The sequence below is a fragment of the Leptodactylus fuscus genome, unplaced genomic scaffold (genome assembly GCF_031893055.1).
Source record: "Leptodactylus fuscus isolate aLepFus1 unplaced genomic scaffold, aLepFus1.hap2 HAP2_SCAFFOLD_70, whole genome shotgun sequence".
In the NCBI taxonomy this organism is placed as follows: domain Eukaryota; kingdom Metazoa; phylum Chordata; class Amphibia; order Anura; family Leptodactylidae; genus Leptodactylus; species Leptodactylus fuscus.
In genome coordinates this window covers 402,362-414,958 of record NW_027440735.1, presented here as the reverse complement: position 1 = coordinate 414,958, position 12,597 = coordinate 402,362, and the positions used below count along the sequence as shown (strand labels likewise).

At 45.8% G+C, this 12,597-nt stretch overlaps 1 protein-coding gene across 1 annotated transcript; it reads right to left on the bottom strand.

The window, feature by feature from the left end:
• Nucleotides 1-3,502: 3,502 nt before the first annotated feature.
• Nucleotides 3,503-5,871, bottom strand: LOC142188727 (P3 protein-like). The gene has a single exon (XM_075261966.1). The coding sequence runs from the start codon at nucleotides 5,330-5,332 to the stop codon at nucleotides 3,932-3,934; it is 1,401 nt and encodes a 466-aa protein (XP_075118067.1). The 5' UTR covers nucleotides 5,333-5,871; the 3' UTR covers nucleotides 3,503-3,931.
• Between the last annotated feature and the right edge of the window lie 6,726 nt (nucleotides 5,872-12,597).

Genomic DNA, 12,597 nt, shown 5'->3' with positions numbered 1-12,597 from the left:
AGGATTATGGCTGACAAGACTAAAGTCAAAGCCGAATCTATTATTGTCCTGATAGCCTGAAGGGCTGCTGAATGGCGGAGCGATCCTGCTGCCATGGCAACCCTGAGCTAATCCTATCTTCTTGTGTCTCGCCTCAAAAGGTGAATGACACAGCAGCCACGCCGGGATATCAGAACATGTCATTCCTCCCACCAGTACGTTACGTAGCACGCCTATGGAAAATCTGAGGAAAAGGTTGTAGGTGGTTGTAAAACTGTAGGAGGACATCTTGTACATTTACTGCTGCTGGTCAAAGGGCGCGAGGAAGATATTCACTTCAGATCTGATTTGTGATATCACACTGACTTGTCTATGGGAGGTGCAATACCAGACCCGTCCTATGTACAAGAGTGGCGCCATTTCTTAAATGCGATGTGTAGGTTGCGGTTCCTTCACATAGGAGAGTTCCCTCCGTGTAGGTATGGGAGAGATTTAGTAAGCTAATGAAGCCAATTCTGATGACCATCTTATAGTGTATACAGGGCTGAAAGCAGAAAGCTCCGACCCCTGTATAGCCGGGTGTCATCACCGCAACTCGGCTCCCATGTCATCAAGAGTGCTGAGCTGCAGTGAGGACACCAGACAACGGCTGGAGCTTTCTGCTTATGGCCCCATATTGTGAAGTGGGAGGGCCGGAAGTGGCTCCGTATAACTGATCGGTCCAGGAGCTGGGTCATGACTTTGCATTGACGTGGCCTAAGATGTGACAACATATGCCAAAAATGTGCAAAATTTTGCCTTAAAGTAAGGGTTTATTCACAGGAAAGTAAACTTGTGTTGGCCATTTTGATAACAATGCAAGTGTATGGGACTATTCGTGTATATACTATATAGCGATCTGAGAAAACAGATAACCCACACGTGCAAAACGGCCGTGTGGTTTTTTTTTTTTTATGTTACAAGGAGACCCTATGGATCGCCTATACGGTGGCATACATCAGAGCTTTCTGTCGGAGCTATATGCCAGGACATTTTCCTAACTAAAAGTCTTAGACACAACCTGCAAATACCAGCACTACAATTCCCCTACAAACACCAGTACATAGATCAGCTTCTTTATAGGGTCTGTATAACATGCTCGATTTCTTGAGGAAACAGTAAGATGAAGTACTTGTATATACAGACCGCCCAGACCGGGCAAAGCATTAGAGATTCTGATGGATATCCATTTGCTAATGACATCATGGGAACGGCTGTACAGGCGGGGAAGATCAATAATAATAATACTTTATGACCTTGATAACATTAGGAGCTGGGTAATGTGGACATAATGCGGCCGCACAGCCGATGACAATAACGCTAATCAAATATTCATGAAATAATGGAAATTTCTGTAAAGTGGAGGTGAATCATGGGAGCGATACAGCGCAATGTGTATCCACAAGCAGCCGGTGCAAAGCAGCGGTGGACATTTACCGTTCCGTTTTCTAAACGCCCTGTGGTCTGGCAGCGCTGATGTGGCAACTTGTCAAGTTTCGCAACAGGTTAATGTGGTGGATCAACTACAGTGTGTCCATTGTCACGGTGTAGTCAAAGAAGACACATATAGCAACGACTTGTTGGAATTCTATTCCTAGATTAACCCTCCAAGCAATCCAACATGGCGACCTGAACAATGAGCCACAGTGGGGGACACATTGGGGGGCCTGAATTTACTTTTAACTCTTAAAGAAGGCCTCTGACCTTTTCCAGTAAAGACTTAAATTTCCAGTTTGGAGCATCTTTTTGTATAACTCATAGCATTGTGGTGTTCCTCTGTTATTCCTCCTGTAAATTTCTGACAACTGGGGTAACCAATTGGGGGTGTGGCCATATCTAATGACATTGTCCAATAAGTGCTCTGTGTAGGGACATTCCCTTTTAACAAGGAGAATGGGAACACCCAGTTGTCTCAATTATAAATTTACAGGAGGAATAACAGAGGAATGACAATGCAGATTTAGAAAAAAAATGCTGCAGAATTGATAGATTATGAGGAATACAGTATTTATTAAACAGATATGTCAAGGGGGGTGATGGGTCCACTTAAAGGTGCCCACACGTCACCGCTAGGTGTCAAGTAAATACTCGTGAGGGGGCAGGGCATGACCCAGAATTCACAGAATAACTAAGAGGATCAGCATGTCATGTTTTCCACTTCAGAAACTGCACCAAGCAGAATACAGGATCAGTTTTACATAGAGTGTTCTTTTGAAAGCAGGCATTAGGGCAAGGCAGGACTTCTATACTGATGGCCAATCTTAGGAATATGTAATCAGTATATGAGGGGTCCAACATCCGATACCCCCACCAATCAGCTGTGTGAAAAGACTCCGGCACTCTCAAGAGCTGCCGCTTCCGTATGCAAATATCATGATTTCAATTGGTCGCAAAGTAAAGCAGCAACTCAGGCCCATTCAAGTGAATGGGGCTGAGCAGCAAAATCAAGCACAGCCACTATACAATAATATGGCACTGTACTTGGTATTCTATGAAGAGGCCACAGGGCTCACCTGAACTCAAATTGATCTGTCATTCTGCCACTGATCACATATTGATGATCTACCCAAACAATAGGTCATCAATATAAGTCAAGGAAAACCCCTTTGGGACTGCTAGTGCAAGGTTTGACACCTGAATCAACGGTCTCTGATTGTAGGATCTCTGAACAGTCCTCCAGAAAGTATCTGAGGGGTTATGTTCTGAATTTTTACCAGGGCAAATGTAAAAGGGGTATTCCCCCCATATAATGTAGTAGCATATCAGTAGGTCGCTGGTGCAGTAACGCAAGCTCTCAAGCAGGGGGGGGGGGGGGAATCACCAGTGAAATGAATATGGTGCTAAACCAGCGCTTTGGCCCCTGCAGATCATAACGTGATGGCATATCCTAGTGATGTGACTTTATAAGACAGAACACCCCTTTAAATCCTTCATGCTCCCAGTCTAATAAAATTCCCCTTTAACATCACATACAAGACATAGTGTATTTGATCATATGAATTACTTCAAACAGTAAACAAGAGTCAAGGGTGCACAAATCCCAGGAGTCAGATACCCAGTGTGCCAAGAACATAGTCACCAGCGCCAAGCCTTCCCAGAGGTATAGGCAACTCCTTATTGCTGGGTTATGTCAAGCTGGCTTGAGCTGTGCACTTACTTGTCGTCTATAGGAAGGGTCAGCAATCAAACTACAACTCCCAGCATGCATACTTGCCTTGATGTTTTTGGAACACCCATAGAAGTAACTGGAACACGCTGGGAGTTGTAGCTTCACAGCTGGCACGCCAAGGCTTGCTAACCCCTGGTGTATTGCGATACTGTAGCACGTTCTCAGGACATGCTGGTAGTTGTAGTGCTTGTGGTTGCTCTCTATAGCTGCCAGACTCTGATACTGGCTACCAACACCACACAGCACCTATTTATAAACCCACACACAAAAGGCATCAAGGATTGCATTTTTCTTTAATTTGTTTTTGTACCAGGAAGAAAACAAAATTGTCTTAAACCGTACCCTGCATACAATACAAAACATTGTATAAAAAATAGCCATTTCCCCCCTCAGTGCATGAAGCGGGCTGAACACAGAGCTTTGGCTTTTGAGGATAATGATGGAATGGCAACATAACGTAAAGAGTTAACTAATGAAGATTATACAGCCGTAGGCACCAGATTTTCAGACCCCAATAACAAAAAAAATTAAACCTGTCTGCCGGAGGCCATGGAATATCATTAAGACGTCTTACTAGCTAAGTGGAATGAAGATTTGCACCATCCTGCGTCTTTGCTGGAAATGTAAGAAGATCGCAGGAAGGCGATATGTTTCAAAAAACAAAACTAAGAAGATGAACACATAAATAAGAAAAAGTTGCAGCATGTAAACTTGTCGTAGAACCCACCGACAGGACATGGCACCTTAGGTATTGTCTTTCAACTTTTTGTAGGCAAAGTGTAACAGGACTAGTAATAACATTTCGGAGGTGCCACTTAGGGCCACCAAGAAAGGTGCCTGAGAAGAGAGGTCTGCCTCAACACGGTGAAATGAGAGCTGAAGAACGGCCAGGGCTAGAAGACTGTTCTGAACTCCAACTTCAATGCTGACCGTCCGGCGCTGGGCAATGGGTAAACGCAAAAAGTATGCCAGTAGGTACCCAGTCAGGAGTCCGACTAGTGGCACACTGACCCCAGCTATGACCAGTATTGGGGGCACCTGGCTTAGCAAGGAGGAGCCCATCTGGTAGGCCATGAACAGACCACCCACCATCAAGACAACACTGAAAGGCTTGATCACTAGTAGGAGAAGCTTGGACACTTGTGGAAATCGCCATTTTATCACCATTCCTGTCGAAATTGGCACAGCTATAAAAAGCAACGTGGCAAAAATCTTTAGAAAAGGAATGTGCAATGTCTGATGGACTCCCAGGAAACGTCCATAGAGGGAGGAGGAGAGTGGCATCAAGCCCACGGCCGCCACTGTGGAAACCAACGTCATGGATATTGCCAACGTAACGTCCCCACCCAGCAGAAGACTGTACAAGTATCCACCACCGCCACCTGGAGAGGAGCAGGTGACCACCAGTCCCAATGCCAAGGGCTGAGAAAGTCCCAAAATCAAGGACAGGATGTAGGCATACAGTGGCATCAGAACAAATTGGCCCACAATGCCTAGCAGGACTGGGTAGGGGCGTTTGATTAGGCTTTTCAGTATCTCAAGGTCCACTTTACATCCAAAGGCACATTTGTTGATGAAAAGAAGGGGCAGAAGGGCGTAAAGGAGGGGGCTTTCAGAGAAGTGACTGGCTGCAAAGCCTCCATTATCCAAAGCTTCAGGATTGGGAACCACATGGATGGAAAAGTCATCTCGTTCTTCAAGTACAGATTCAAGAAGTTTCAGTCTTAGGTGGAGGGGGGCAGTGCCAGGCATGCCCGACCAGATATGTGCCAGGAACTTAGCCGGCTGTCCCTCAGGGGTACGGCTCACATTAAGGACCTGTAAGATGGAAGTGTCCAGGGAATGTACACTGAGCTCGGAGGTGTGGGCAGCAGTGCCAGCACTGATCACAATTACACCTTTACTGTGCTCCGGAAAGTCAAACTGTAGGCAACTCCCATCTCCAATCTGAAGATAACCCGGTGAAGATAAGGTGGCCTGAGAAGGCGCAGAGGATCTTGAGAAGGGAGCGGCAGGCGTGTTTGAGGTCAAATGCTTACTGACGCTGGAGCCATGCAAATCCAATGCTGGTTTAGACTCATTCAGTGGCTTTGATGACGTGACGGCCAAGACATAAACCAACAACAGGGGCAGAGAATACTGCATTGTGCATGTCAGACGGGGATCAGTCCTCAATGTCACACTCCATAAGTATAGTCCCCACTTTGGGGTATCTCAGCATCCTCTCCAATATGGCACCGTCACAGTGAAGAGTCATTTGCAAGAATAGATGTCCCTTTTAGATTTCTATGGTTGCTACCTTCACAAGCTGATGGGGGTCCTCGTGCAAGAAGTCTATAGAAACCAATGCAAGGGGTTTTGGAGGTTGGCTGGGGAGGGGTCTACAAGATGATCTTCAGGAATGAAGTCTGTCTCTAGATTGCTCTTCTTCCAATGCTTGCAGATTTACCTTTCATGGTCTCTGTACCCCAGCTCTTTGGTGTTGTCTCCTGGGCTGGTGCACTCACTCTCAGCTTCTTCTCATAGATGTGTAGCTCCCCTTTAAGAAGGGCGGATGACTGCTCGTAGTGCTCGGTCTCATATCCTCCCCAGGACCAGGCGTTACCAGCTCAGCTCCATAGACTTGCACAATCACTGTCCTGACAGTCACTACGTAGCTGGCTACAAGCAGAGCAGGTTCTCCTTTACTGACAATCACGTGACCAGCCAGCGCCACGCCCACGGCCTTTCCCACATTCACATCCGGATTCCGGGCGCGCCTGTGACTGGTGCAAGGCGGGAAATGTAGTTCAGTCAGTGTGAAGTGTGTCAGCCGCGAACACTTGTGGAACTACAAGGCGCAGCATCATTTGTTTACACTATATGACAGTCCAAGAGGAAGCCCTGACCTATAGTGCACAAATGACAATGTGTCCTAAGCTATACACATTTTATGTAAGTAAAGCTAGTTCAAACAAGCCCTGCATGCTCTCTGGTAGCCAGACCCTTTAGGTGAGGGGTAAAAGGCAACTCCTGTCACGTGACCAAAGATCGTCGTGTCATCCTGAAACTCCTTCACTAATGATAGTCAATGGAGTCACATTGAAGGGATCCTATCACTCAGACACAATTTTTTGTAGGTACCACGTTGGAATCGTCTCCTACCTTTCGTCGTCTAATCCGCGCTGCCGTTCGCCTTCAATCCCGGTTTTTCTTGGTATGCAAATTAGCTCTCTCGCAGCACTGGGGGTGGGCCCCAGCGCTCAAACAGCACTGGAGGCGTTCCCAATGCTGCGAGACAACTCTCCAGCGCCGCCTCCATCTTCATCAGCAGCGTCCTCTTCAGCCTTTTCTTCCGGCGGTGGCTTGTAACTTCTAGGCCTTGGGCAGAGCAGACTGCGCATGCCCACAGGCCATGAGAAAATGGCCGCTTGCACGGTATTGTAATGGCATCCACCGGGTGTCCATTGTTTTAGAATGAAACCGTTGGACTTGCAGCACTTTTTCAAGTGTCGACTTTGGGCAGTCACTTTGACAGAGTCTCCGGCGTGGACGTGAACCTTGCCTTAGACTATAGTCACAGCACCCTAGGGTGCTGACTCCATCCACTAACATTAGTGAATGACTTGCAGGGGGTAACGGCAATCTTTGGTCGCAAAGTCATAGTCAAAGTCCCCATGTAGCCCTAGTCCAACATTAGCGAGGGAGTCGGAGAGCATCCCAGTGAACTATGGTCACAGGATGATAGTGGTATCAATCACAAAAAAACTACTAAAAACACAGGGCCCTCGCTAAGCGATGCGCAGACTGTGCTGAATTGGCGAAGACCAAAGAAATTGCTTCAGAAATCCAAAGCTCAGCCTTAGATTTCTGCCACTGGTAATACAACCAAAATACATGTAGAATTATTGCCATGTGAATATAGATTTCTAAAGATCCCATTCAGAGAAATATCTGTAACAAAATCTGTGGCATGTGAATTCACCCTAGCCAAGAGTGGCTTCAGAAGGAATAGGAAATATAAAGGAACTTCTTATTATCCTGATTCTGGCTCCAAAAAAGCAGCAAAATCACCAACAACCCCCCCCCCCCAAAAAAAAAACAAACAAACAAACAAACAAACAGCTTTTCTGTTTCTCAGCTAAAATAAGAGAAGTTGGTGCATCTACTGCAGATGAGGGATCGCTGATCCATCTCTTAGCTCGGTGTATCTTGCTTACTATGATTACAGACATGGTTGCTTTTTTTTTTAATTTTTTTATAAAAACAGCACCACATCTGTCAAAAGGTTGTGTGTGGCATTGCAGCTTTGCCCTATTCACTTTAATGGAGTCAAGCTGCAATACCTGACCCAACCTGTGGATATCAAGGGTAATGTTCTTGAGAAAAAAACGGTTGCGTTTCTCTGATTCTGAATAACTGCTGGCTATGTTCATATGTGGCAGAACTCTGCACTGGAAACCTTCACCAGACATTAGCAAACAAGGGTGTGAAGAATCAGACTGAATCGTGGAAAGCAGCCAGGGGCAAACAAGCACAAAAACTGCTTGATGTGTGATGGTGTTAAAGGAGTGTTCCAGGATTAGACTATTGACAGCATGTTAGGATGGGCCATCAATATCAGATCGGTGAGGGTCTCACTCTTGCAGAAATGCAGTTTATTTTGTTGCAGATTTTGCTGCAATTTTTATGTGCCAAACCCAGGAGTGGTTACAAAAGCAATGGCAGCTATATAGGGGCTCTTGTACGTTTTGCTTCTCCTCAATCCATGGCAGCTATATAGGGGCTCTTGTACGTTTTGTTTCTCCTCAATCCATTCCTGGTTGTAGGTCAAAAAAACACAGCAAAATCTGCAACAAAATAAGCAGCATTTCCACAATGTGGGGCCTCAGCCTAAAGGGGACCCTCATCAATTAGCTGATCAATTCCATTCAAGTGAATGAAGCTGCAATACCAAGCACAGCCACTATACAATGTATTCACTAAACGCTGCAGCACTCACTGGAACTCTGTGACCTCTTCAACCAGCTGATCAGTCAGGGTTCTAGGTATCGGACCCCCCAATTCCATATTGATGACCTACCCTAAGGATCAGTATGTATGTCCCAGAAATCCCTTTTAACCAGCACCAGAAGAAGCCCCACAGCCAAGTTTAGGCTCCAATATCCCAGCAGAAACAAACTGGTTACTTCCATTGCATATGACGCAAGAAAGGATATCTGAGCTGGCCTATTAGTCACCGGAGGGCGCTGTAGAGGACTACAGCAAATGATCTGACTGTGTTATGAGGAACAGTGATGAGCACCACTATGGGGTCACTAATGGCAGTTGCTGGAGCTGTGGCTGTGATATGGGGAACTGGATACTTTTGACACTGTGATGTGCCATGTACATGCTACGGGAACAACATTGCATATTAGAACAATAGAACAGACGAACTCTACATTTCAACAGAGACCTATTGTTTCCAGATAATCTTCAGATTTCCTGCTTGCTCAGCTGTAGATTCTTTATAAAACACTTAAAGTGGTATTCTAGTCAGAACAAGTCTCGAGAACAAGGGGATTATGCATCCAAGTTCCGACCAGTGTGTCAGTTGTGTAATACTTAACACTACATTCATTTGAATGGGAATCACTGGAGATAGCCAAATGCTTATTTGGTTATTTGTGACAATCCCCATTCAAACGAATGGAATGGCACGTTCTGTACAAGCAGACGCCCTACTCCGAACTTGGGTGCAAAAAACCCTGGGAGTCCCAGCAGTGGAGCACTCACCAATCAGCAAGTTACTCATATCCACAGGACTCGTTCTAACTGGAATACCCCTTTCAGTCTATTCATAGATATGTATCATGACTCAGTATATGACAGGTCCGTTCGATGTTGATATAATTATGTTCTTTTCTGCTTACTTATTCTGCTTTGTCTGCCTAGCAACAGTGAGGTAGTAATGGAGGAGGAGCTGAGCTTAGGGGGAGGGGTTGTTAGACTGGGAGCCATGATGGAAGCATGAAATAAAGTGTTCTGATCTATAACAGTAACCATCTCATAGTGGACTTATTCCAGAAGACCTGCATCCTCACTACAACACTACAGTCCGCACATGACACCTGTGTCATTCCAATGGAGTATGATGTAACTGCAGGTTATAGCAGAGGTGAATGACCCAGGACACATGGAAGTATTCTACTAAAGGGAATTTTCCAACTCTGGAATTTTCCTGGTTATATCCATTTCTGGGAAAGCTGGGTGATCCATCTTTCCCTCATTCCTGAATAGAAGTCTGGGTAGAGTAATGATAATCGCAGCTCATTTTTTGCCACTTTACCATGCCAGACAAATATGGGTAATAGTGCAAAGAAAATATGGCTCTGCTGTATAATGGCCGACGACATGCATCAACAGCAGGAGGTTGCGTTACAATGCTTTATTAAACCTAGACAGGGCTACATGTTAAGATATCAGAAAGGGATCTTCCTCAGACCGGTAAATCGATCCAGGGTTGGGGGTATCTAAGTCTCGGTATGTCACACAGCAATAGAATTCAAAAAGTAAAATTTTGGCATCTTGCAACCACCACTAGAGGGAGCTAATACATATACAGCCCTCATATAAGTCGATGACAGCTATATAAATGCACCTGGCTCCCGCTAGTGATGGTTGCTGATTGGTTTTTGCAAGGATTTGTCTGGTCCACAGGGAGATTTCCTTAAGGCTGGGGCTACAGCAGGGCTGCACTTCTAATGAGGCGAGGTGAGGCTGCGGCCTCAGGCGGCACTTTGGAGGGTGCGGCAGCCAGGGCAATTTGAGGTTTTTTTTTTTCTAAACTAGCGCAGGAGAGGGCTGTCCCGAAAACAAGCCGGGCGGCCCTCTCCGTGCTAGTTTAGATCTCTGCGGCTCTCCTGACCAGTCTCTGCAGTCACAGCCATATCCACCGTCTTCTCCGCCTTCTGAGGCTCTAGTTCTGTTACCTCTCCGCTTCTCCTGTACCATATCCATGCAAAAATTGCCGTGAGTATCACAGCACCAGAACTGGCCACATGCTGCAGCGTGATCCGGACACTTGCTTTCCTTGGATGGGACTGCGCTGCTGAGCTGCTGCCTCTTGCAACCAGGGCACGCACTTGGTAAAGAAGCTAGTCCCATACAAGGAAAGCAAGTGTCCGGATCACACTGCAGGATGTGGCCAGTTCTGGTGCTGTGATACTCACGGCAATTTTTGCATGGATATGGTACAGGAGAAGCGGAGAGGTAACAGAACTGGAGCCTCAGAAGGAGGAGAAGACGGTGGACATGGCTGTGACTGCAGAGACTGGTCAGGGGAGCCTGGATTTGGCTGCACACAGAGCTTCAAGAGATTACAAACTCAATACTGCTGATCCTGACCGGCAGGAGTCTAACCGCAGCCAACAGGGGCGTCTTGTCTAGGAATCCAAGCAACTAAAACTGACCAAGCCAAGAATGATAAAGGGGCCCCCGCAGCGCCTAGCCTGGGGGACACATGGTGTCATGGCCCATAATGGTGTTTTTATTGTTGCTAAGTTTGATGTAAATTTATTTCATAGTTATGAGTTAGTGTTTTTTGTTTTTCTGGGCTGTTTTCTGTGCTTTTCCCCCCTCTTTCTCTCCTTAGGTATTGTCTTGGTACTTACCATAGGCGTCCCCTGCGGCCTGTGTCTCTGTGGTTTCAACCGTCTTCTGATTGGTTCTTCGGAACCTAAACGGCGGGAAAATTGAATATATAAGAGGGGTTTTCGCCGTGATTAAGTTGAAGCTGAAACATCCGAGCTCCCGCCCGCCCAATCCCTATTTTATGTATTTTGAGAGACTGTCGCGATGCTTTGTTAGAGGGAAATGGTCACCCATGAATGCTGGATGGACTAGGTTCATTGGTGATTATTATTTTGGTATTTGAATTATTTGCTTATATTTTATTGATTTGGTTATGATTATTGATCTTGGTTAAATATGTTTATTGTTATTTAAATTGATTTAATTAATAATTTAATATTTGGAAATTAACCGTTAATAAACATCGCAGCCTTATTTATCCACAGGATTGTGTTGTGTCTTTTCTTTTACTGCTAAGTCTATAGGTTTTGGTTTGGTTTTATAGGTCATGTTCGGAATTGGGACTATGACACCATGAAGAGAAGCCCAGGTCACAGGTCAAAGACACAGAAATACTGTCTGACAGAGACCATCCTGGAGTTCGACAAAGCAATGCACCAGCTACTGTCATTGCCCCTCTAATCCTAGGAACCGATGTCCCAACCAGTATTGGACAAGGTAATCTGCAGAGGAATGAAAAAAGTGTGCTAAGTCAAAGTGAGCACCCCATATGCAACACTCAGGAAGGGCCAGGGCTGGTATCACTGGTGATTATATCCGATGTGGCCGCCTTGCAGGGAGTCCTTTGGTCCCAAATGTGCACAAAATCTCCCTTTTTGATGTCCCCGATTACCCGCCCCCACGTGATATCTGACAATAACAACAGACAACCAGGCTTCGGGGGTAATCGTTGCTCTTTTTACTAGCAGGACGAGTTGATACAAATATACAGATGACGGAGTGATTCTTCACATACAATACAGCGATCTTTATAGACAGTGTCCACTTAATCAGGTGATGGAGCTTTGAGCAAGAATACCTTGGACTTGGTTAACTCGTAGTAGCTTGGGAAGTTAAACTTGCATATACTTGTAGGGATGGCCTGTATCCAGGGGGTTAGACCTCAACAAAGCTGGGTACACGTATATAGAAGAGGAGATACAAGTTACCGACGGCGGGCGACCCTCAATTTCCATCGAACTAGCTATGGGCTCCTTTAAATATAGATTTGTCCCAAAGACTTACTTGCATAGCGAAATACGTGTGGAGTTCCCAGATGTATGGATACAGGACGGCCTACTCGTAGAGAAGTGGAGCTTCAGAGGAAAACACTCCCTGAGGAACATCTTGGAGGCAGAGGAAAAGGCATCTCTGCTTGGAGATTCAGAAGAAAGTATTCTCTGAGAAGAAGCTTGGGTACAGAGGAAAAGACGTCTCTGTTACAATTTCCCGGAGACTTAGCTGCCATTTTTACAGCTTCCCATGTGCTCAGCTCCACACCAAAAGACAAAAAGTTCCCAACCCCCTCTCTAGAGTGGGCGGTCACTCAGCTCCACCTCCAGGCCAGCCAAGCTCCTTTGAGTGGTCCTGGAGGTCACCTAATTATAATGGACACTCCCTTTACAGTGCCAGCTCAAATTACAATGACAAAGTATAGGCAGGTGTAGTTCACAAAAACATCCACAAGATGGCGCATGCTCTGGTGAAATATAGAAGGAATGACGGGGGAGGAATCTTTTTACCTTATGTGCAAATGTCCATATCATCTCGGTCTGCAAGGACGATTAGAGGGAATTGGACTAGCAGTACCGGGACAT

Excerpts from the sequence above, each read along its gene's own strand:
- LOC142188727 (XM_075261966.1), bottom strand. The coding sequence starts at position 5,332 with ATGCAGTATTCTCTGCCCCTGTTGTTGGTTTATGTCTTGGCCGTCACG.